General features: G+C 41.1%; 1 protein-coding gene across 2 annotated transcripts in view; it reads left to right on the top strand.

The window, feature by feature from the left end:
• The window catches only part of crhr2 (corticotropin releasing hormone receptor 2), a 124,895-nt gene that overhangs the window by 18,839 nt on the left and 78,851 nt on the right, over window positions 1-27,205 (top strand). Inside the window, exon 3 of one of the 2 annotated variants that reach the window (XM_088348062.1) lies at window positions 8,346-8,397. The exons of the other annotated variant lie outside the window; for it this stretch is intronic. Coding sequence (XP_088204188.1) covers window positions 8,346-8,397 — 52 coding nt within the window. The remainder of the gene's footprint in view (window positions 1-8,345; window positions 8,398-27,205) is intronic. 2 annotated transcript variants of the gene reach the window in all.

Raw genomic sequence — 27,205 nt, 5'->3', positions numbered from 1 at the left:
GATCTCTTGATCCCAAGACGAGCGCTCTACCTCCTGAGCCACTGCCGCCCCATGTAGTGTATAATGATTTGACCGATAACGGATAATGGATAATTGATAAAGAATATAGAACAATAAACAGAGACAACAATAAACCTCTACATTCTCCTGAGGTATTGTTACAGTGGCTTTTAAGTCTGCTGTCATTAAGACTACCACTAAACAACCCAACTTTGAACCGAAAAGCCCGTGTATTTATAGCCATGTGACAGATCTACCTTTTCTTTTGAAACTACCAGAAAAAATTGTTTTACCAATAAACTGTAGGGATTATGTGTAATGTTTAGTGCCTTCTAGTGGTACAAAATAAACTTTTATTTTAAAAAAAACATTGATTTGATTGATGGGCAAAAATATACGTAATATCTTACCAATGTTGATTGATGTCAAGAAATGTGTATTTCTTTTACGTAGCGAAATCCATACATAGCAGTGGCCGCGATGTTTTCTGGCGTCTTACTGCTATGCTGTGCTCATTTGGCACTGTTTTTTTTTCCGCACTAGATAATACAGTCCCATCTCGTGGTCAAATATTATACAATGTACCTTTAAGTTATTTTACTAAGGACTGTTCTTACCCAGGAGTCAGATGCCCTTTTTCGAGGAAACCATACCTCTGTGCTGGACTTAGTTTTGAGCAGCCAAGGTACTTTCGGACAGGGCAGAGTGCAGCCATTGATTTTTAATGTCTCCATACCTGTCAAACTCAGCCAATTCATCCTCTTATAAATGATTGCAACGATCCCTGTTAAGTGATACTACACTTTACTAACACAACGCGGCACCTATTTACTTTCAGCAAGACAGACTTTTTAGAACAAAAATATAAATAAATTGTGTAAACAATACGTACAAAAAATACATGCTTGATCAATGACTTGTTTACCTGACCGCCCATTTTGCACACCTGGTTAGCTGCTCCTCTTGCACATCTGTTCTCCTCTGCACTATCGTACTCCAGTGTTATTGTTATTGTATAATGACTTGTTTACCTGACCACCCATTTTGTACATCTGGTAAGCTGCTCCTCTTGCACTCTTTGCACTACTGTATAATACTATACATAGCTATAAATTATTTAGCATAATATCAGTACTTCATTACTCTAACTCAGTACAACATTTATTTATATCTGTACATTCAAGAAAACTGTGCGGGTCAGATGTATCGACATTTCGTTCTGTATACACGTGTACTAGAATGACAATAAAGTATAACTGAAACTGAATCTGAATCAGGGGCACCATAGAGAGTATCCTGACCAGCTGTATCTCTGTGTGGTGTGGAGGCTGCAGCGCTACCGACTGGGGTAGTGTGAGGAGGGTAACGAGGACAGCAGAGAAAATAATCGGGACTACACTTCCCTCCATTCAGGACATTGGCCAGAAGCGCTGCCTATCCCATGCTAAGAACATTATCGGGGACCCCTCTCACCCCCATCATGGACTGTTCACTCTGCTAGCCTCTGGGAAGAGGTACTGCAGTGCGCGGTGCAGGACCACCAGGTTCCGCAGTAGTCTAGTCCCCCTGGCCATTAGACTGTTAAATGGTCAATCTAACATATAGTTAACATATAGTTAACCTAAATCTTAACGGCTGCTAATCTGACTTTTTGCACTACTGGCAGTTCTTTATAGCTTGCCACTCCTTGCACATTTGCTCTCTGCACTATTGTACTTACAGCGTTATGTTACAGTGTTAATGTTACTGTTTACCTGACTTGTTAACCTGAATGCCCATTTTGCACATCTGGTTAGCTACTCCTCTTGCACTATCGGCACTATGGTATGGTAAAATACTATACGTAGCCATAATACAATACAACTTTTACTTATATCTGTACATTCGAGGAAACTGTGCGGGTCAGATGTATCGACATTTCGTTCTGTATACACGTGTACAAGAATGACAATAAAGTAGATCTGAATCTGAATCTGAATCTGAATCTGAATCTCTGAATGATGCTGCGACAATATCAACAATCTAGGTTGACGTCCGCTACCAGTGACCAAAACGCTCCGGATTAGAGCTGAAATAGGCAAGACGAGATTGTTTCGACAAAGAACAGTTTTAAACGATGTACACAATTTGAAATCACCCAAAAAACGTATCCAATACAGGGAAAATTTGACTTAAATTAACAGGTATGTGACTATTTGCAAGCTTCTCGTCTCTTTATCTCTGTAAAACCATTATGAACTCATAATTTTCATCAGCCAGCATTAGAAAAAGCAATCCAGATAAGAGCAAATACAACACCTTTTATGCTAGCTGTCAGCACTTGATGGAAAAGTCCGACCTAATCTGTGTTTTCTTAGAGAACTGATAATCAACACAGGTCCTTGTATACTGACATTTACCATTGAATCGATTTTCTACATTTTAATACACAAAACCTTTTAGTGTGGTGGCTGCTTCTCTTGTGTAAAGTCACTCTCCCGCGGAGCATGAGACCGGGTCACCGGGCTTGCTCAGTGACTATTGCAAACGTTTTACCCACCATTGCACATCAACTTCCCCATGAGATTTCATCAGCAACAGCAGACGTATTGTACACGTACTAGGCCACTTTATACCGATCTCATCCACCCGTAAACCCCGTACAACTATGTCTTCTGAGAATTTTAATGCGATTACTTCGTCTAAAATTCAAATGAAACAGTGTCCTTTTTCGATAAAAACAAGGTTTTCGAGCTTTAAAATCGAACTCCTCGGTTTTCGCAGTTAATCTGTTCCGTAACACCTATGTGAATCCCTCGTTTTTTGCAGGGTACTTCGACAGCCAAAAGTCGCAAAATAGAATATTTTATTCATTTATTTATTAAAAACAGTAATCCCTCAGCTATCGCGGTTAATGGGTACCAAAACCACGCGGGGAAAGTGAAAATCCGCGAAGTAGCGACACCTCTTAAAAAATGCTTAAAAAAAATATTTTAAAAAAAAAATATTTTATTTTATTATTTTTATTTTTTGGACCCGGTTAAAGGGGACCAAAAGCGCCCGCGAAAAGTGAAAATCCGCGAAGTAGCGACGCCCCTTCAAAAATGCTTTAAAAAAAAAAATATATATATATATATATATATATATATCTCATCTCATCTCATCATCCGCACCGCTTATCCTCATTAGGGTCGCGGGGGGGCTGGAGCCCATCCCAGCCATCTTCGGGCAGTGGGTAGGGGACACCCTGAACTGGTTGCCAGCCAATCGCAGGGCACACAGGGACAGACAACTCATTCGCTCATTCACACCTAGGGACAATTTGGACCGGCCAATTCACCTGAAATGCATGTTTTTGGAACGTGGGAGGAAACCGGAGTGCCCGGAGGAAACCCACGATATATATATATATATATATATATATTTTTTTTTAAATTATTTTATTTTATTATGATTGTTTTTTTAGACCCGCGAAGCTCTGAACCCACGAACATGGAACCGCGAAGTAGCGAGGTCCCACTGTACTCTATTATGAATAAATGAATGAATGAATGAATGAATTAATGAAAACTTTACTCGAACATTAAAATAAAAAACAGAACAAAAACAATAACTCAACAACAAAATAATATTACATAATATGTTCGAAAAGGGGGAAGTCAGAAGCAAATGCTTATATTCCCTACCTCTTCATCTTTCCTATTAAATACACCGATGATATAAAAACAATAGTAATAAAATTAATAATAACAGTTATGATATAACAATAACACAATGTAAACCATAGTTCTAGACGCACTATTCCTAATCTCTCGTATCAGTCATACCCAATTTTCTTTATCTCTGTATTCCGCCAGGAATGTTTTTTTGTATTTAAATTCGAACAAGTGAATAGTTGGACATTGTTTGATCTCGTTTTGTAAATTGTTCCAAAGTTTGACTCCACACACAGACACACACATACTTTTCCTGGTAGTTCTCACCTTTGGTATTATGAATTTACTACAGCCCCTTAAGTTATAATTTCCTTCTTTCCGAATGAATAATTTATGGATGTTTTCTGGCATGTTTTTGTTGACCTTAAATAGTGTTTAAGAACGTCAATATCAATGACAATAAAGACAATTCAATTCAACTATAATTAAAAATAAAGCCGTTTTGTGAGACAAGCTAACTGCATGGCCATGCTGAGGTTTTTGAGTTTTTCCTTGACCTCATGTAGGTCTTAGATCAGGGGATGGTGTAATAGTCCGTGGTTTGCAGTTGTCTGTGGTCTGTGCAGCTCTATTTTTAACAAAAAAAAAATGGTTATAGACGAGCCACTGTGAACAAAAAAAAAGGTATTTTTTACAAGTAGCTAAAAGTAGCTGAATTAGAGACTTTTCGTGGTGAATTAGCTTCTTGCGCTCACTGGCTACCAGTCCACTGGTTAGCTTTTGTTGTACTTTTAAAAGAGCCTATCTACTCCTATATTTTCTCATATTTCTGTGAACTCTCAGACTACTCTTTTGTTATGTGCTGATTTGGATTTTCCGTGACTGGTGCCGTGCATTTCGCGGCCATTTTTTTTTCTGCTGTTTGACAAGAACGAGCCTCCAGCACAGATGTAGCTATCCACGTTAGCTTCTCACGCTACTGGCTCCGTGCCGTGTATGTGTCAGTTGCAGTCAAAAGTTAATCTTGTTGGTTTTATACTTGATTGTATTGTATTATTGTAATGTATGACTGACTACATTTAGTCATGATTGTATAATTTTTCCATTTTTTTTAACAATATTTCAGTCATTTATAAACAAAAGGGGGAGGCTAACGCTTCAAGTGGACACAATCGTAAATGAGGTGTGTAAACGGGCACATTCCTGGGTGCCAGGGCAAATGTCCAAGATCACATCAAGCAAGTGTCAGCTTCTGTCCATGTTGGCAACATACAATTGATTTCCTCAGGCAAATGTTGAGCAGCCTGAGCAGCTTGAGCAAGAGTTCACCAAGCGGGGAGAGGCTATCGTCAGTAGGACAATGCTCTATTCAACTGTTTCACTTTGAGATGGATTTTCAATCTGTTTATGGACTGCTCTTTTTGTTCAACGCCCTAATGTTCCTGTAAAATTTGTCTAAAACCCAATCCAAGACGTGTCCAAAGCATATTAAATGCTGTTCTTGAACCATTTGGAGAATATGGGCAGTTTTTGTCTGTTTTGAAAGGTAATATTTTGAAGTTTTGTTCCAAACTGAAATAATCACTGCTAGTTATACTAACAATGAGTAATCTGAAATAGAACACATACAGTTTGCAAGCATTTGTTTTTGTAATGAATGCCTGCAGATGAGTGTAGCATGGGCATCTTAGCTGGAAAACAAGTGAGACAACAGCTTGATGCCTTACCTGGTACTTTGCCAAATTTGATCATAATCATTGTGACATTGTATTTTACACATTTTTTAATGGTAGGTCTGGGTGTTTCCAAAAGTGGCCATTTTGAGACCTCTAGTTTCAAACACTAAGACCTTTGTAAATGTGTGTTTTGATTTTGAATTTTTCTTTAGACATTTTGAAAGAGTTGTAAATGTTTGACTTCTCTTTCCAGAAGTCAATCAATGATTTTCCACACTTGCGCATAACAATGGTGTGTAAAAATGAATCATGAACGGCACGTTTATTTTGGGGTCTGACTTTTGTAGAGAATTGCTTTCAACCATATGAATTTAATTCAGAATCTAATTCGGTGGTTAGGGATTTAGCCAGTGCTCACGGTTTACCACCCGAACTATTTCGACATAGCCTCGCATTGTGTCTAGCATGCATTATGGAGGAAGCAATACTCTAAACATATTTCAATTTTAGCTTTAAATGATCCATTTTCAGTTCATTTATATGGTTAGTGATTGATCAGTCAAGAAGAAGAATAGTTGAGACACACAAATAAATGATAAACAGGTTTGATACTGACAAACTACATGTATTTTACATGAGAAGAAACATTAAATCACACAAAAAATAATAGGACATTGTTGACATAAGCCCTTATAATCTTAGAAAACTGAAACAGTGAAAGACATTTAGCAGCAATAATGAAATTATTGATCCATAAACTCGGTTAAGATAATCAGGTGAATTAAATGAAGTATGAAGTATTTTCATAACATGTTGGAAATGAAATATTTTTGGCCCTGCACCAAAACCAGTTTGTTATAAAACATTTTCCTTCTTGCCTTTGAGTCAGATAAATCAGCACGTGGGGGGGAAGGAAAAAGGTGGGGGTTGGACACTTGGTGAAAAAGAAAATCCTCCTCAGAAAGGTCTCTCTTTTTGTCGCATCCCTCAGCCGGGGGATAGGTAAATGGTGAACCATAGGTTTTCCATGGTTCCTAGCTGGAGGGATGAGGCCTGGCTTTTGACTTTCCTAGTTTCCATTGTCCCCTAGGCAGCCAAGGCCCGTGAGGATTATTAATCTTTTAAATTTCATATAACCACTTTGGGGTTTCAAATCTTTATTATACAGCTGGAAAATCTGCTCACTATCTGTGCATGGATGTTCTCAGTTGGTGGAGTCGGATGAGGGCATTGACTCTACATTTGAGTACACAGTGAAGATCTGTGTTAGTTCTTATCAGATTTCATTGGCTAACCAATGTGTCAATCATCATTTCATTTGGTTACTATTGGCTAAAGATATTTGAAGCCAAAGTAGGTCCTGAAAACAACAATACACGCCCTCATAGGTTTGCCACAGGCTATAGGCAGTGAAAAAAATCTTGCATTTGGCCGAGAGTAGTGTCAATCAAGAGGTCAGCGGCTATTGGCTGTATTGGAAATCATCTGACAAGTCTGATATTTTTGGAGCGAAACAAAAGGATACAGCAAATAACTTCAAACGATGCCGGAATGCTTTTAGGTGGATTTTTTTTTTAAATCTGTTGGCATTATTGTGTGTTTTGGAGCAAATATTTTACACTGTTGGATTCACTGGACGGTGCTGGATGTAACAACTCAGTGGAAATCTAAGCTTAAAAGACACTTCTACTCTATAGCCTATTGATAATCTATAGTTTATGTTGATAATATGCGTATTATTCGCCCTTATGTAGGTTTTAAATGAGCGGATGGTGTCATAATAGTCTGTAATAATAGTTTGCATTAGTCTTTGATCTGTGCAGTCCTTTGAGGCTCTTTGTGATTAAGGGCTATACAAATAAACATGACTTGACTTGACTCCATATTTGCAGAGAATTATATAATCAGCTGACTATGAGAGCACTTTGTGATTTTTCTGTGATGAGTACATTTTGAATCGTAAGAGTTGAAGCTTTCCAGTAATATGTGGCATGACGTATTTCAGTGACTGGTGACATCGCCGGCGGGTGTTATGCCGAGATTTGCATCCCCCTCGCTATTATAACCTACTATAACCTCGTTTTATCTCACTTTTATATCACTTTTTGGGAATGTAATGGCGAACATATAACAAAAACCACTTCGTCTTGCATTTGTTGGGAATGTAATACAACTTAAACCATTCCGTCTTTGAATTTGTTGTGAATGTATTCGAACGGTAATTCACATCGTATACAAATCACTTTTGAGCAGGTAACATGTTTATTTTGCCTTTTTCTATTCAAATCGCTCGTATTGAAACTGTTATACACTCTACCATAAAGCTTATTTCAGCATAATAAGCTTTACGGTAGAGTGCATAACAGTTCTCAAAAGTGATCTAAATACGGTGTGCTGCGTGTGCATTACCGTTCGATTACATTCACAACAAATACAAAAACGGAATAGTTTAAGTTGTATTACATTACCAACAAATCCAAGACGAAGTGGTTTTTGTTATATGTTCGCCATTACATTCCCGAAAAGTGATATGAAAGTGAGATAAAAGTGAGGTAAAAGTGGTTATAGTAGCGAGGGGACGCAAATCTCGGCAGGGATGCATTTCTCGGCATAACACTGGCCGTCAGACTGTAAATGTAAAGAAAATAGGCTTTATTGTCTGTAGTTCATATATGCCCAGAATATTCTGTAAATGAACCCTTCGAAGAGACTGCTCATTCCATTTCAGATCCCATCGCTAGCCAGAATCAGAACCGCAAAGGACGATAAGAGATTTCCACTACAAATGTGTTATGTGTTGAATTAAAGACATGCGCTTATGCCAAAATGAGATGCTAGTGATTAAGATTTTGAGCACATCATGTTCAATTTTGTAAATAAGATATTCACAACACGTATCATCCTCTCTGCTACTCAATAGTTTTTCCCCCCACAGTAGGTGGTGTCAGTCAACATTTCTCCAGATTGTCTGATATTTGTTGTTGCAAGTGCATTTGAGAGACATTAAATGCTATTTTTATTTTACATTCAAAAGAACAGCTGGTTCCTTGCCTTTAAAGTCTCTCCGTGGAGCTTTTTGCCTGCAGGTAAGCCGCTTCTTCCTTCACTCCATTTTTAATACAATTCTTTGAAGAAGTATATTTATATGCCCAGTGCTGGGAAATGAGCAGAAGTTTTAGGAGTTGTGACTATGTGCCTCTTTCCCCTGATAACAATGGACCAATCACAAGTGAGCAGTATAGCTTTGGTTGACGCCTGATGCACTCTTGAAACTGAGAAAGTTGTGAGTGCCAATAAAAACTATATAGTAAATAAAGACTATAAAGTAAAGTCAATAAAGTAAAAGCGTTTTCGCTTGTTATAGCAGAACTTGTACTGCAACTGTTTACAAGCGCGTTTGTGTACGGTAGGTTAGTGTGAAATAATTTGTGTACGAATTTCGAAAGTGGATATCTAATAATGATTGCATCACTAGGCTGATTTTTTTAGCTGATTTCAGGGTCAATCAATAATTAGAATTAATAATTGATTGAGAAATTAATCTGCTGAGAAAAGTTGCATATCTCTGTTATGATTGTTTCATATTTCAGAGACACACATCAGTTTATAGTTTTATCGGGATAAAGCATGACAAACCTCATAGTCAATATCATAATCTGAAGATTGGCTATATGATAATATCAGTAATTATTTACCCGTTATCACAGATAATTTAATCAAGACATACAGGGAGTGCAGAATTATTAGGCAAGTTGTATTTTTGAGGATTCATTTTATTATTGAACAACAACCATGTTCTTAATGAACCCAAAAGTCTCATTAATATCAAAGCTGAATATTTTGGAAGTTGGAGTGGGGCTTTTTTAGTTTTAGCTATTTTAGGAGGATATCTGTGTGTGCAGGTGACTATTACTGTGCATAATTATTAGGCAACTTAACAAAAAACAAATGTATACCCATTTCAATTATTTATTTTCATCAGGGAAACCAATATAACAGCTCAAATATACATTTCTGACATTCAAAAACAAAACAAAAACAAATCAGTGACCAATATAGCCACCTTTCTTTGCAAGGACACTCAAAAGCCTGCCATCCATGGATTCTGTCAGTGCTTTGATCTGTTCACGATCAACATTGCGTGCAGCAGCGACCACAGCCTCCCAGACACTGTTCAGAGAGGTGTACTGTTTTCCCTCCTTGTAAATCTCACATTTGATGAGGGACCACAGGTTCTCTATGGGGTTCAGATCAGGTGAACAAGGAGGCCATGTCATTAGTTTTTCTTCTTTTAGACCCTTTCTTGCCAGCCACACTGTGGAGTACTTGGATGCGTGTGATGGAGCGTTGTCCTGCATGAAAATCATGTTTTTCTTGAAGGATGCGGACTTCTTCCTGTACCACTGCTTGAAGAAGGTGTCTTCCAGAAACTGGCAGTAGGACTGGGAGTTGAGCTTGAGTCCATCCTCAACCCGAAAAGGCCCCACAAGCTCATCTTTGATGATACCAGCCCATACCAGTACCCCACCTCCACCTTGCTGGCGTCTGAGGCGGACTGGAGCTCTCTGCCCTTTACCGATCCAGCCACGGGCCCATCCATCTGGCCCATCAAGACTCACTCTCATTTCATCAGTCCATAAAACCTTAGAAAAATCCGTCTTGAGATTTTTCTTGGCCCAGTCTTGACGTTTCAGCTTGTGTGTCTTGTTCAGTGGTGGTCGTTTTTCAGCCTTTCTTACCTTGGCCATGTCTCTGAGTATTGCACACCTTGTGCTTTTGGGCACTCCAGTGATGTTGCAGCTCTGAAATATGGCAAAACTGATGGCAAGTGGCATCTTGGCAGTTGTACGCTTGACTTTTATCAGTTCACGGGCAGTTATTTTGTGCCTTGGTTTCTCTACACGCTTCTTGCGACCCTGTTGACTATTTTGAATGTAACGCTTGATTGTTCGATGATCACGCTTCAGAAGCTTGGCAATTTTAAGAGTGCTGCATCCCTCTGCAAGATATCTCACTATTTTTGACTTTTCAGAGCCTGTCAAGTCCCTCTTATGACCCATTTTGCCAAAGGAAAGTAAGTTGCCTAATAATTATGCACACCTGATATAGGGTGTTGATGTCATTAGACCACACCCCTTCTCATTACAGAGATGCACATCACCTGATATGCTTAATTGGTAGTAGGCTTTCGAGCCTATACAGCTTGGAGTAAGACAACATGCATAAAGAGGATGATGTGGTCAAAATACTCATTTGCCTAATAATTCTGCACTCCCTGTATATACTGATGTACTCAAAGAAATTAGGTGAATACTATTCTAGGAGGATGGGGTTTAATAAAAACTGTCAGGACCAGAACAGAAATAGGACCCACTTGCGTTACGTTTCTCACAAGTTTTATCGGAGGAAAGAGGAAGGGCTGTGCCCACGTGTTCAGAATACGGAAGTAGCCAGAGATGGCGGTGTCAGGGACGGAAAAACAGGTGGATTGCCGGGACAGGAGAGCAAAAACGTGGTCGGGAACAAAAACGGGTCGTAAGTCGGGACAGGAGAGCAGACGTGGTTGCGATCAAAATGGGTCGTAGCCGCAGACAAACGGGAGCAAAAACGGGACAGGTGGGAGTCAGGGTCAAAAAAGGCTTGCCTAGTATACAATGATGTTCGCAGACGGACTGATATCCGAGGACTGACAGGACTGGGTTCAAATACTGACAGGGAGCCAATCAGAACCTGCGGCAGTTGAGTCACATAAGTAATCATGACAAAAACATGACACTTGAATCTTATGCAAGTTATTTTCACCGCACAGTAAATGGCTTTGAATTATATACGGCCAGCATGTAGTGCTCACAGTTTCCCACATGATTGGAAGGCAAAAAAAAACTTTCTCAGAAAAGTCTATGCCTTTTTGTCGCATCCTTCAGCCGAGGGATAGGGAAAATGAGAACCATGGCTTGGTTTTGCCATGTTTCCTGGCTAGGAAGATGAGGCGGTGGCTTTTGGCCTTCTTGGTCGCCATTGTCCTCAGGCGGACAACACGGCCATCTTGCCCCCCCAACCGCCCCTTTCGATCACGTGTGGAGGCAGTAGGAACATAGGAGACACTTTGGAGCTCTTGTGATGGATTTATGGGTAGGCGCAGTCCTGGCCAAGAGGGGCGGTCTTAGTCCCAGCCCTGTAAGTGGAGTCGGTCGGCAGCATTTCTCCTACACACAATTTTTGTTTTACCGTCCTTAATTGCACACGCCTTATAGTGTGCCTTATATATGAAAAATATATCAAATTAACATTTTTTTATGGGTGTACCTTATTATCCGGATTGCCTTATAGTGTAAAAAAATCCGGTTTAAGCGAGGGTTTCTATTCCACGGACTTTCGCCTTTTACCCGTTCATTTTGGAACATAAACCTCGAGATAAATGAGGGTTCACCGTTATCAATTTTTAAATATGATATCTCATAACCAGGGTTGGGTAGGTTTACTTTAACTTGATTACTTTCAATTACTTTTGGATTACTCCAATACCAAATATGCTAATAAAAGACAAAAGAAACTAAATATAAATAAAATTACAAAATTTTGTGCAGGCTTGGGGAGTAACGGAATACATGGAACGGCAAAAATGATGTTGGCAAGCTGTTTGGATTTATTTTCATTTTGTTTCTGTCGCATTTTATGTTAGTTTTGCCGGAGATCAAAGAGATCAAAGCCAGGAGAGAAAGCTTACCACGTGTTGTGAGTCATCATTTTATTCATATTTAGTTTATTTTGTCTTTTATTAGCATATTTGGTATTGGAGTAATCCAATCCAATCCAAAAGTAATTGAAAGTAATCAAGTTAAAGTTACCCTACCTAACCCTGTACCTTATTATCCGGAGTGCCTTATAGTGTAAAAAACCCGGTTTAAACGAGGGTTTCTATTTAACGGACTTTCGCCTTTTACCCGTTCTTTTTGGAACATAAACCTCGAAATAAATGAGTGTTCGCCGTAATCATTTTTTAAATATGATATCTCATAACAAGGAAATTTCAAAGAAAATGCCTCACATCTTTATCTCGAAAGGTCTCGACCATCAGACCATTATACATTGTGACGGCACGCGTGCATCTCGCTCGTGCCATATGCTCTCATTATCCCGACACGCAATTCCTTGTTTGGTTTATTGGCTTCCCCGAGGGCCTCTTGACTCTCGCTCATGTCTCTCACCAACTGATTGCGGTAAAAAACGTCCGACGGCATCCATGCACGAGCGACGACTCCACGAGTTCGCCGATACGAGAGGCCGCGGAGAGATGTCTGCCCCTTAAGAGCGGCGAATGAGTCAGGGGTTCGTCGCCTCTTCCGGAGACCATTAACACGCTTGTATTTTGCGATCCTGTTAAACGTATGATAAAATTGCTCAAAAACCGGGACGGAAGGTCGAACACGTCGGAAACGTTGCTTGAGAAAAATGAATTATGCATGTCATTGAGCGACGATGGCGCTTCCCTTTGTCCTTAGCTTCTTTGCGTGCAATTCCAGGCCACTGGCTCCCGATGCCTAAACTCCCGCAGGAGGTTTTTCCCAACTTTACACATCGATCGTGAGCAAGATTGTGCGTCACGTTGCGTGTTCACTTTCGTCCTTGGGCGATTTTTGCTGAGATTATAAGGATTAGACAGAAAAACTTTCCTGATAATAGTCTTGGGGATTATCGCTGCAGATATTCAACATATTTCTCATCTCATCTCATCTCATCTCATTAGCTGCACCGCTTATCCTCAGTAGGGTCGCGGGGGTGCTGGAGCCCATCCCAGCAATCATCGGGCAGTGGGCAGGGCAGGGGACACACTGAACTGGTTGCCAGCCAATTGCAGGGCACACAGGGACAGACAACTCGCTCGCTCATTCACACCTAGGGACAATTTGGACCGGCAAATCCACCTGAAATGCATGTCTTTGGAATGTGGGAGGAAACCGGAGTGCCCGGAGGAAACCCACGCAAGCACGGGGAGAACATACAAACTCCGCACAGTAAGTCCGGTAGCTGGATTTGAACCCACACAGGAGGTTCCCAAGACCTTAGAACTGTGCCGCACACGCGCTAACCACTGCGCCGCCGTGCTGCCCTCAACATATTTCTGTAAATCGATAATATTGTTTGGATGCGTCATACTGTTTCATACTTTTGTTCATAGGTATACTTTACTGAGATTACAAGGATTCGACAGCCCAAAAAAACCTATAAACTGTGGTGATAATAGTCCAAATTGAAATGAGAATGAGAATTATCATAATTGTTTTTCTTGAATACAGTCAAATAAAATGAAAATAAAAACAAATAAAATTGTAAAAAAAAATCCTTCTTGGAATAAGTTTGTAAAACGAATTAGTGATTAGAAGCAAGCAAATAATAAATGTATAAACTTGAAAAAAATACAAGAAATAATCTTGAAAATTAATAATAAAAACAGTTTTATTGAAAACGGTTCATGCATTAAATCCCCCCCCCCACACACACAATCTGACAAATAAACCTGAATGTCCTGATTTTAATAATTTTGTCATGATTACCGATGCGAAGCACCTGTGCCCGCTCATTTGGCGCCAACTGCCGCAGGTTCTGATTGGCTCTCTGTCCCTATTCAAACCCACTCCTATCTGTCCCCGTTTGGCAGTCCGTCTGCAAACTCTGTTTTTCAAGGAAAGCCTTTTTCGACCTTGAGGCCGGTCCCCTTTTTTGCTCCTGTTTGTTTCCCGCTACGACCTGTTTTGTTCTCAACCACGTCTGCTCTGCCGTCCCGAATTACGATCCGTTTTTGATCCTGACCACGTCTTGCTCTCCCTACGACCAGTTTTCCGCCCCTGACACCGCCATCGCTCGCTACGGAAGATCCACTTTCGTGTTCGGATCACAAGCCGAGTACGAGAGCGAACACGGGATCGTGGGCGCACCCCTTCCTGGTTCCTTCAATAAAACTTGTGGTAAACGTTAAGCGAGTGGGTCATGTTTCCGTTCTGGTCCTGACACATTGTTTTTACTTGTTAAAATACATTTTAATACATGTAATAATATGAGATATATATGCTAAAAATAGGTGTAAAATTAACTTTTACTTCCTGACAGCAACAGTGTCACCAGAACAGAAAGGCAGACAGAGAAATGGCTGAGGAGTATTAGGGCTCACAGGTAAATTTATGGCATGGCCATATCACCATGGGTTGCTGCCGAGACTCATGTGGCTGATGACTTAGTATAAAGTTATGATAACAAGCTTAGAAGGAGTGGAGAAGATCAACAAGTACCTCCGGAAATGGTTGAGAATCCTTCCAAGCTTCATTTTGTACGCCTGTATAAAAGATAAGGGTAGATCCAACTTCTTCTGTCGTCCGCGGTGGTGGAATTCATGGTAGCTAAGTGCAAAGTCATATTGACTTCCATAGACTCCCAGGCCGAACAAGTTAGACATGCAGGCACCCCCTCAGGGTCAGGATACAAGTGAGCAATTGTTGCACAAGCTGAAACAAGCTGACATTATCGGAACACCATGCACAGGAAGACAGGGCCTTGGAACCCTCCACACCCAGCAATTGACCGAGGCAGGAACCAAGGGCTGAGAGCCATGATCAAGGAAGGTGTACAAAGCCTATAGGAGGAAGGGCAGAGGGTGAAAGTAGTAGAGCTTGCGTCAAAGACAGCATGGGCCAAATGGATCCTACCCATGAGGAAGATCACATGGGGAGCTCTAAGGCGATTGGAACCGTTTCCCATCTAACTTGCACTTGTAGGGCCTAAAAGAGATCGCCTTTACAAGCTTTGGGGAGAAAATGGTATCATGGCGCACATCCTGTCAGGGTGTAAAAGCAGTTTTTACCCCAGAAGATACAGGTGGTGCAACGATAAGAGGCTTACGACCCTTGCTTACACCTTGGAGCAGGTGTGTTGCAAGAACGGCAACCACATGGGAAAATAATGCCATCTATTAAATGTTTTCAAGGCATCAACCACCATACCAACAAGAAACAACCTTCTACAGAATGCCCAACCATGGAAAATGAAGGTAGACCTGGTTGTCCGGACCGCTCGAACGTCAGATGTGGTAATGTGGTCCGAAGAGACAAAGAAGATCCTCATAGAACTTACAGTCCCATTGCAAGAGAGTTATGAGGAGGCGTCCGAAAGAAACAATGCCAAATACCAGGACCTCTTGCATGACTGCAGGGGGAAAGGATGGCATGTTTGGTTGTTCCCCGTTGAGGTTGGTGGTAGAGGACTCCCCATCCAGTCAGTGTGGAGAACACTTACAGCCATGGGAATGACAAGGAGGGAGAGGAAAATGGCAGCTCGCAGGATGGGAAAGGCAGCAGAAAGAGCCTCTTGCTGGTTATGGAGCAGGATGAGGAGCTTATTAGTAAGCCAGGAGGAAGTGATGGGCAGGGATTTGGCCACCACTGTCGGCCCGGCCCGTCAATGGGAAGGGGTTTGGGTTCAGACTAAAAACACCTGATGTTCTTGGTAACCACCTGATAACCAGGGTTGGGTAGGGTTACTTTAACTTCTCATCTCATCTCATCTCATTAGCCGTACCGCTTATCCTCATTAGGGTCGCAGGGGGGGCTCGAGCCCAACCCAGCCATCTCCAGGCAGTGGGCAGGGGACACCCTGAACTGGTTGCCAGCCAATCGCAGGGCACACAGGGACAGACAACTCATTCGCTCATTCACACCTAGGGACAATTTGGACAGGCCAATTCACCTGAAATGCTTGGAATGTGGCAGGAAACCGGAGTGCCCGCGCAAGCACGGGGAGAACATACAAACTCCGCACAGGAAGTCTGGAGCTGGATTTGAACCCACGACAGGTTCCCATGACATGAACTGTGCCGCACAAGCGCTAACCACTGCGCCGCCGTGCTGCCTGTACTTTAACTTGATTACTTTTAATTACTTTTGGATTACTCCAATACCAAATATGCTAATAAAAGACAAAAGAAACTAAATATGAATAAAATGATGACTCACAACACGTGGTAAGCTTGCTCTCCTGGCTTTGATCTCTTTGATCTCCGGCAAAACTAACATAAAATGCGACAGAAACAAAATGAAAATAAATCCAAACAGCTTGCAACCTCATTTTTGCCGTTCCATGTATTCCGTTACTTCCCAAGCCTGCACAAAATTTAGTAATGTAGTAACCCTGCTGATAACATCAAATCCTCTTGGCGAAAGCTACATTATCCAAAAGTAAATGAAATATAGGTATCTACGGATGTATCGTCAACTTCAATCATTGTTTTTCTTCGTTAGAAAAAATTACATAAATACAATAAAAAGTGAAAAGTACTACAAATAGGAGTAAAAATTCCATCCACTTGGACTGGTTTCTGTGTGCATGTAGCTAAAAATGTACTTCACCGTGTCATGGTTGCCCATGGCGCCCAACGGGCCGCCAGCTGTGGCATGTTGACTGATTGACTTCCTTCCTATTTAAGCTCAGTGCTCCCACTCACCCTTTGCCAGTCTGTCAATGAACCTCTGCAACCGCAAGACGTGGGATTTGACTCGGTTTCCTGCTTGTGTTTCCTGTCCGGTATCGTTCCCGTCTAATTTTATCCTGTTTATTATCGATCTCCAGTTTCGTTGCCAGCTATTTTGTTCTGTTTGTTATCGATCTCCAGTGTCTGGTAGCGTTCCCATCTGGTTTGTCCTGTTTAATTTCGATCTCCAGTGTCTGGTATCGTTTCCGTCTATCTCGTCCTGCTTTTTATCGGACTCCAGTCTCATGTCTGATATCTATCCTGTCAGTTCTGTCCTGTCTGGTATCGACCCCTTCTGTTCGGTATCTGCTCGTGCAATTGGTATAGATCTCGTCGGCCTCTGGCTTCCTGTCATTCCACGCCAGACTGTTGCCTTATTTCTTCCGCCAACGATCGCCGAATCACTGGCGTTTGGGTTAACGTGCATGACTGCCCCATTTCCCGTAGAGTAAAGCTTTTGTGAGAAACGTCAAGAATCTGGGTTCTCCTCCTGTTCCGGTTCTTGACACACCGGTCACAGCTGACCCAAATCACGTTATATATTCTCAAAAGAATGGTTTACTCTGTGTACTACAAATAGGAGTAAACATTCCATCCACTTGGACTGTTTTCTTTGTGCATGTAGCTATAAATGTACTTCACCGTGTAACGGTTGCCCATGGCGCCCAACGGGCCGCCAGCTGTGGCTTGTTGACTGATTGACTTCCCTCCTATTTAAGCTCAGTGCTCTCACTCACCCTTTGCCAGTCCATCAACAAACCTCTCCAACCTCAAGACGTGGGTTTTGACCCGGTTTCCTGCTTGTGTTTCCTGTACAGTATTGTTCCTGTCTATTTTATCCTGTTTAATATTGATCACCAGTTTTGTTGCCGGCTATTTTGTTCTATTTGTTATCGATCTCCAGTGTCTGGTATCATTTCCGTCTATCTCGTCCTGCTTTTTATCGGACTCCAGTCTCATGTCTGATATCTATCCTGTCAGTTCTGTCCTGTCTGGTAACGACCCCTTCTGTCCGGTATCTGCTCGTGCAATTGGTATAGATCTCGTCGGCCTCTGGCTTCCTGTCATTCCACGCCAGACTGTTGCCTTATTTCTTCCGCCAACGATCGCCGAATCACTGGCGTTTAGGTTAACGTGCATGACTGCCCCATTTCCCGTAAAGTAAAGCTTTTGTGAGAAACGTCACGAATCTGGGTTCTCCCCCTGATCCGGTTCTTGACTCACCGGTCACAGCTGACCCAAATCAGGTTATATATTCCCAAAAGAATGGTTGACTCTGTGTGCTGCCATGTCTATGATCGAAGGAATTGATCAGAATTCATAGCGTGCTCTTGCCACTATCTCTTGAAATATTTTCAGAAGGTCGTCATAGTCCAAACTTGGTATTTTTCTCTTTTTTTTTGTATTTTTCTCACTTCTATCGATATATAATATCGAGTCCACCTCAGTCTGTTGTTATCTCGCTCACAATCTCACTGCCTGCCGAGTTCATCCATATTCTCATCACTATTCTTAACCGGTGCCAGATTGAAATCCGGAATCACCCCGGCATCCCATTTGTCACCGTTTCCTTGGGCCCGCATGCTAAACAGTAAATCCTCGGCACGAGGGTGAGGATTTCCACAACGCGTGTAGATCGTTTCAGCAAAAGCTCAACTGATTTGCCTCACGGCCTTCTGGGGAAATAGCTCACTGCCGGCATTATCTTGTGAGGAAAATAGATTTTGGAAGACAGTTGGTTCCCTACGATGCTCTCCTCGGCTTACGGCAATGAAAATTCAGCTGAGCCAAAGTGAAATGAACTCTTTAGTGAGCTCCACTGAAAAACACAGTACAGCCATTTTTTTTTTTTTTCCGTCTGGTACTTCAAAGTAAGATTATGCGGTGAAAAGTGAAAACTGATTACAAATTGGAACCATGAGAGATATGATTACAACAAGAAAAGTGTTGATTTCACATCTGACCCTCTTTGATTGGACATTGTGCATAGACCGGGGGTCGGCAACCCAAAATGTTGAAGGAGCCATATTGGACCAAAAAACAAAAAAAACTAAACAATATTGTCTGGAGCGACAAAAAAAAAAAAACAGGAAAAAGAAAAGAAAGCCTTATAATGAAGGAAACACATGTTGTAGGGATCCATATCAGCTGTACATAGCCTAGTGTCATGTACAAACAGGGTTGGGTAGGGTTACATTAACTGGATTACTTTCAATTACTTTTGGATTACTCCAATACCAAATATGCAAATAAAAGACAAAATAAACTAAATAGGAATCAAATGATGACTCACAACACGTGGTAAGCTTTCTCTCCTGGCTTTGATCTCTTTGATCTCCGGCAAAACTAACATAAAATGCGACAGAAACAAAATGAAAATAAATCCAAACAGCTTGCCAACATCATTTTTGCCGTTCCAGGTATTCCGTTACTCCCCGAGCCTGCACAAAATTTAGTCATTTTATTCATATTTAGTTTCTTTTGTCTTTTATTAGCATGTTTGGTATTGGAGTAATCCAAAAGTAATTGAAAGTAATCCTGTTAAAGTAACCCTACCCAACCCTGGCTACAAATATGAAATATACAATCATGATAAATAAATTTTTCTGCAATGGATTTTGTGGGGAACACACCACGTGACCACTTAGTTAAAGGATGCAAAGACGTTTCTCTTCATTAAAATATCAATAAAATACAGTTCATTTCATTGATTTCATAAATTTCATTCATAAAGAAATTAGATTTCTGATGTTAGTTTTTATTTTGAGGATTTACAAAAACACCATCGAGATCAGGGGTGTCAAACCCACTTTAAAACGGGGGCCACAGGATAGAACAAACATTATCTCAGGGGCCGGACAAATAGATAAGAGGCAATGAAAAAGCGAGAAAAAGAACTAAGAGAAAGAGTGAGAGAACAAGAGAGGGTGGGACAAAGAAAGACAGAAAGGGAGAAAGAGAGAGAGAGAGATAAGAGAAAGAGAACATGAGAAACAAAAGAGATAACAAGAGTAATAGTGAGAGAGGAGCAAAGAGAGAAAGAAAGAAATATAAAGAAAAATAGAAAAAAAGAGAAGAGAGAAAAGAGAAGGAGAGATATAGAGAAGGGAAATCAAGAGAGTGAAAAAGAAAAGGAGAGAAAGAGAGAATGGAAATCAAGAGTGAGAAAGAGAAAAAATTGAGAAAGGGAAAGAGGAAGACAGAGTAAAATAAGGTAAATAGACAGAGAGAGAAAGAGACAACGAGAATCAAAGAAAGTGAAAGAAATACACAGAGAGAGAGAGAGAGAGAGAGAGAGAGAGAGAGAGAGAGAGAGAGAGAGAGATACAATTTCAGCGTCTTTGTGAGAGCCACTTGGCTTTTGCAACATCAAGTGGACATATTTCAACCTGCAGCTCGTTTTTCTCTTGCGCCTCTCTGAGCGTTGTCTTGCGGGCCTGATTCAACCCCTCAGCGGGCCTGATCCCACCCGTTTTAGGTTTCACCACAGCATCTCTATCAGATTCAAATCCAGACTTTGACTTGGCCAATCCAGAACCTTCATTTTGTTTTGTTTTTAAAGCCATTTATCGGTGGACCTGCTGATGTGCTTTGGATCATTGTCCTGCTGCATGATCCAAGAGTACCTGAGTTTTAGGGCACGGACTGATGTTCTTCTTGAGGGTCTTCTGGTAAACACCAGAATTTATTATTCCGTCAACCACAGGAAGTTGTCCTGGTCCTGAGGCAGCAAAGCCGCCCCAGATAAGTTCAGTGTTCATGACTCCACGATAAGAACGACTGTGGCAAAAAATGGATTCCATAGGAGAGTTCCTGGGCAAGAAACACTGTTGTCACAGAACACAAAGAATCATCTCACATTTGTCAAAAAGCATCTTGATTATCCTCAAAACTATTGGTGAAACATTCTGTACTACTAAACAGCATTATCTTTAGACAGAAGAGCAGCTTCAGTGACAGACTGCTGTCACTGTCTTGTACCACGGACAGATCTTTTCTTCCTCATGCCATGAGGCTCTTTAACTCCACCCGGTGGAGTAAAGACCCACATTAAACCACACCCCCTACATTGCATACTACTGTACTTTTATTGCAGTGTGTATTTTATGTAGCACTATCTAAATACTCTATACAACACGCTACAGTGGGTATTAGCACGTCACATTGGGTATTTGTATTCTTTTTGCTTTATTATTGTATTGTATTGTTCTCAGCGAAGGGATGCTGCTGGAAATGTGAATTTCCCTGCGGGGATGAACAAAGTATCTATCTATCTATCTATCTATCTATCTATCTATCTATCTATCTATCTATCTGTCTGTCTGTCTGTCTGTCTGTCTGTCTGTCTGTCTGTCTGTCTGTCTGTCTGTCTGTCTGTCTGTCTGTCTGTCTGTCTGTCTGTCTGTCTGTCTATCTATCTATCTATCTATCTATCTATCTATCTATCTATCTATCTATCTATCTATCTATCTATCTATCTATCTATCTATCTGTCTGTCTGTCTGTCTGTCTGTCTGTCTGTCTGTCTGTCTGTCTATCTGTAGACTGAGGGGTCAAAAATTGAACGTTTTGGAAGGTGTGTCTTGGGTGTTACGGTGATGGCCCTGGGGACAAAGCTGTTTCTGAGCCTGCTGCTCCTTGACCTGAGGGACCTGTAGTCCCTACCAGAGGGCAACAGTTCAACTGTTTTCGATTTTTTTTTTAAAAACACAAAAAATGTATCTATATCGTTCTAAAAGTACATTATATGTAGAACGACCTGTCTATATAATGCATCAGTGTTATTGTCAACAATAAATTCCGTTCACTGGAGCATGAACCTCAGCCAAGGCTGAGTAATCGTAATTTGGATACGCACCAAATTGTCCGCCTCCGTATATTACGCACCTCCTGTTTATGCATGGATCCCTTCATTAAGATTCATGATTAATTCAGCGGAAAATGAGAGAAAATACGAGCAAAATGTTCTGACGCCCAAGGAAATTGAAGACACAGTTTTGTCTGAAGCGTCACGAGGGCGTGTATTCCTTTCACAGATATCCCCCCAAGATTTTTTCACAGCACTTTACTTAAAAACAAAAACAAATGGAAGCATCATGTGCTGGTGAGAGAAATGAAACGTGACTCACTCGTGGCTGTTGTGATTCTGATGCGTGGGGATACAGCTGTCTTCTTGGCGCATTTCGAAAGTCCAACATTCGGAGTCTTTTCTCCGACGCAAGCTAGGTGGCATGTGAGTTCTGACAGCATCGGTCATAGTCTGATTCAGTGGTGCCTCTACATTGGGATGAATTTGTTCCCTATTCAAGCTTTTATCTAGAATTTCTCGTATTGCGAATGAGTTTCCCCCACAAGAAACAACTGAAAACCAATTAATCCGCTCCCAGCCTCCACAACTCATCCAAGTTAAGCCTAAATAGCTATAAAAGAGAACGACTGTGGCAAAAAATGGATTCCATAGGAGAGTTCCTGGGCAAGAAACACTGTTGTCACAGAACACAAAGAATCATCTCACATTTGTCAAAAAGCATCTTGATTATCCTCAAAACTATTGGTGAAACATTCTGTACTACTAAACAGCATTATCTTTAGACAGAAGAGCAGCTTCAGTGACAGACTGCTATCTATCTATCTATCTATCTATAGATGCTTCCTGATCATTTAAAACACATTTGAATAGTAATTTAACACACATGAATAAGATAAATAAGATGATAATAATGAAAACAAAATGCGAGTCATGACGGTTGCACACAGTTGTGTTAAAAATATTTCTGTTTGTAGAGATGCCCTGAAAAAATATATTTGTAACCATTGACTGAAAGACAGAAACAGAGACATAAAAATAGAGACGCGGGCCTACTCACGAACGAGATCGTCCGTAAGTTGCTTAAGTGCCAGACTTTGTATGTTTAGGTTTTATATAAGTATGTCAAAGGCTTGTATACGTAACCTGTTTTGTTTTGTACTAAAAAATAAAAAAATATAAAATAATACGCTCTATAAAGATAAATAAAATGAAGTTTTACTTACCGTACATTCCGGACTATAGAGCGCACCTGATTATAAGCCGCACCCACCACATTTTGAGAGGAAAACCGATCTTGTACTTACACAAGCCGCACCTGTATATAAGCCGCATGCGCCCACATTAAAAGAATGTATCAATAACACAAAATTAGCCCAGACCGGACTTTAATTCCCGCGATTGGGACTGAATGTCCTTCATTAAAGTGCACAGTCCAAAAATCACAGCCAGCAAAATGAATGGAAAAGAATACCGGTACTTGAGGTTTGATGCAGACTTGCAGAGTCCAGGTCCAGTTGAAAGTAATCCAAGGAAAAAAGTGTATATTTTCCAAAGGTAAGGGTGGGAAAAATATATATCCACTATTGTCCGCCGTGTCCACAAACACTCACCTTTACCGGTTTCGAATTCCCGTCATCCCGTGTTTGTTACGCCCCTTCTTTTTAATTGGCCCGTGCAAGACATATCAGAATAAGTGTTCAAAATAAATACAAATGAATACGTTACAAAAATATACAGTTGCAAATACATATTATACATGGTTACACATATATACAAAGAAAGACGGTACACCGAGAGAGTTTTCAAAACTTTGATAAGAATAATATAACTTTTATCCCGAACGGTGCCAGACATGGCAGTTAATGGTAGCAACACGCTAGCAACACGCTCGCAACGGTAAACCGTCCTCATCTTCCTCCTTAGAACTGAAGCCATCAAAGTTGTCTTGCTCAGTGTCGGAAAGAAACAGTGTCATATAGACGTCGTCCCACGCTCCCATCCACTCCTGATTCTGTGCCCTCCTCTCCGTCACGCAGCAGACTGGCTTTTCGGAACCCGTTGGTGATGGTAGATTTTTTTATGCTGCCCCACTCTGTCAGGATCCACTGGCAGACTTGCGAAAAAGTTGCCTTTCGCATGCGGCCAATTTTAGTGAAGTTGCAGTCTTCCTCGGTGCATATATTCCAGCAGTCTAAATCTTACCTTTTGTACTCGAGCGCCGCTGGCGGCCATTAGAAAAATTACATGTATTGGCCGCATCACTGAATAAGCCGTATTGTTGAAAGTTTGGGGAAAAAGTAGCGGCTTATTGTCCGGAATTTACGGTACTTTTGGAAGATGAGCTTCAACAGTTAGGCGATATTCTCCTCCGTGGTAAAAAGTGGCCGAAAAAAAGCGATCCAACCATTTTCTCAACCGCATCAAGCTGTCTTATTCCACTTTCATTTCAAACGAAATGGCTCACCTCTTCTTTACACTTTACATTAACCATATTTAATGGACGCATGGAATATTAAACAATAAAAACGTCAAAGTTCTTAGCGCGCTAGAGATACAGTGCAGTATACATAGTATGTTTACACACAAACTAGGAAGACGATGAGGATTTCTTCTTCGGGGTGGATGCAGGGTGACCTCTCACAGCGGCGGAAAGAGGAACAAGGTGCACAATACAAAATCTAACTTATGGCAATGTCCGGATATTTTTCGACATCCCAAAAAAAACGTTTTTCGTAAGTCAAATGGACGTAAGTAGGGGAGCGTCTGTAAAAAAATTTACTTGCTAAAAAGGCCTAATACTGTAACTACACTAATAACTGACTGGCATATTACAAACTGCCGATTTTGGATTTGTTTATTGAAGTTACAGGTTGCAACCCTGAACGAGTGCAGGAAAGCACGAGTAAGAATACAAACTACAGGGACTCAAAATAATCAAAAGAACAGTTTTTCTTCTCGTTATTTTTGCCCAGCCCTACTTGAGAAATTTGGGTTTTTGGGTACCTCTAGTAGCAAGATGGGAGACAACTATGTCAGCTCCCTCTATTGCACATGTTATGTAAAATAAATTCAGATTACCAGACCTGGAATTTTAAAAAATGCACTTTTACATATTATTCAATTTATTTTTGCTTAATTTTTGAATCAAATTTTTTGTAATAAATTTACCCCTAGGAGGCGCTAAATAATAAACACTGTGCCTTTAAATTCAATACAACTTCTGTATTTTTTTTTAAATCTATAATTTATTCTTTTAAATCACTGATGTTTTTTTTTTACCACTGGGAGGTGCTAAAAATAGGCACTGTCTCTTCTAATGGTTAGAAAAAAACACAAAAGCATTCAAGAGATTTAAAAAAATTCCGAGGGGGAAAATGACGTGCGAATTATAAAGTAAAACTGCTGAAATATCGAAAAATGAAAAATAAATTCGTTTTTGTCTTTTTTACAAATTACAAGTGTTTAAATCTTCATCTCATCTCATCTCATCAGCTGCACCGCTTATCCTCAGTAGGGTCGCGGGGGTGCTGGAGCCCATCCCAGCAATCATCGGGCAGTGGGCAGGGGACACCCTGAAGTGGTTGCCAGCCAATCGCAGGGCACACAGGGACAGACAACTCGCTCATTCACACCTAGGGACAATTTGGACCGGCCAATCCACCTGAAATGCATGTCTTTGGAATGTGGGAGGAAACCGGAGTGCCCAGAGGAAACCCACGCAAGCATGGGGAGAACATACAAACTCCGCACAGGAAGTCCGGTAGCTGGATTTGAACCCACACAGGAGGTTCCCAAGACTTTAGAACTGTGCCTGCACACGCCCTAACCACTGCGCCGCCGTGCTGCCCTGTTTAAATCTTAACGAGGGGAAAACTACATTATTTATCAGGAAAAACCTCTGTAATCGTTTCATGATCTTAATCTTAATTCAGGCATGTCCAAGTCTGGCCCTGGGGCCAGTTACGGCTCATGATTGAATTTTTGCAGGCCCGCGACTTCAGTCACAAAATGAATATGTGGCACTCCAGTAATGTTGACTGCAGTATTAAAAAAATATATTCACCATTTCACTAGATGCTGGCAGTTTCTGTGAGAATTTTAGCCCAGCCCATTTCCGACATAGCGACTGTAAAAGGAAAGTTGAATTTGAGGGTCGGCGCTTCCAGGACAAGTGAAATTAAATTATTTTTTCTCTGCGTCTGCCCAATTTTCCAAGAGACTGTGGCCGTTTTCTAAGAATATAATATCAAGAGTGGTTAGCGCTTGTGCGGCACAGTTCCTGTCATGGGAACCTCCTGCGTGAGTTCAAATCCAGCTCCAGACTTCCTGTGCGGAGTTTGTATGTTCTCCCCGTGCTTGCGTGGGTTTCCTCCGTGCACTCCGGTTTTCTCCCACATTCCAAAAACATGCATTTCAGGTGAATTGGCCGGTCCAAATTGTCCCTAGGTGTGAATGAGCGAGTGAGTTGTCTGTCCCCGTGTGCCCTGTGATTGGCTGGCAACCAGTTCAGGGTGTCCCCTGCCCACTGCCCGGAGATGGCTGGGATGGGCTCCAGCCCCCCGCGACCCTAATGAGGATAAGCGGTACGGCTGATGAGATGAGATAATATCAAGAGGCACTACCAGACTAATTGTAGTGACAGCAAAAAAAGCAATCGCTGTGAAAAGGTGAAGCAACTGAAAGCTGTTTTAACAGCACAGAAGCACTTTTTCACAAAACCCCATGAGTCAAATGAAAATGCTACAAAGGGGGATCACCAAGCACTGCAAAACCTGGACGGAGGGTGAATTTAGAGTGTTCAGAGAATGCCAGGCTCAATAGTCGGCCCCCACATATTTTCAGTTCATCAAATCTGGCCGATGCTGAACAAGTATTTGTATTGGATTTTTATACTGTTACATTTCGTTATTTAATGAAAAATAAAAAATATATAGTGCTTAAAATGTTTGTGCAGTGTTTATCATAATAATAACTTAACTCAAGGGGGCAGGGGTTCAATTATTCAATGATTTTCAAACAAAAAAGTATTGGCATCTAATGGGCATCGATCAATACCACCTTGTATTTACTTAGATTGGATCAATATCAAATGTTCCACTATCGCCCACCCCTGGTATATAAATGGTACTTTGCTGCCCTAAGGACTCATCAGTCGACACAATGTTTCCCCAATAGTCTTGAGGATAATCAAGATGCTTTTTGACAAATGTGAGATGATTCTTTGTGTTCTGTGACAACAGTGTTTCTTGCCCAGGAACTCTTCTATGGAATCAATTTTTTGCCACTATCGATCTTATCGTGGAGTCATGAACACTGACCTTAACTGGGGCGGCTTTGCTGCCTAAGGACCAGGAAAACTTGCTGAGGTTGACGGAATAATGAATTCTGGTGATTACCAGAAGATCCTGAAGAAGAACATCCAGCCATCAGTCCGTGCCCTCATACTCAAACGCTCTTGGATCATGCAGCAGGACAACACATCTTCACAACACACCAGCAAGTTCACCTCTGCATGGCTCAATAACAACAACATGAAAGGTGGCCAAATCAAAATCTAGATATCAAT

Source organism: Urocampus carinirostris, chromosome 1 (assembly GCF_059441175.1).
Source record: "Urocampus carinirostris isolate Australia breed hairy pipefish chromosome 1, RoL_Ucar_1.0, whole genome shotgun sequence".
Lineage (NCBI taxonomy): Eukaryota > Metazoa > Chordata > Actinopteri > Syngnathiformes > Syngnathidae > Urocampus > Urocampus carinirostris.
Note: the sequence above shows the minus strand (reverse complement) of the source record. Positions and strands in the feature narration are given on the sequence as shown.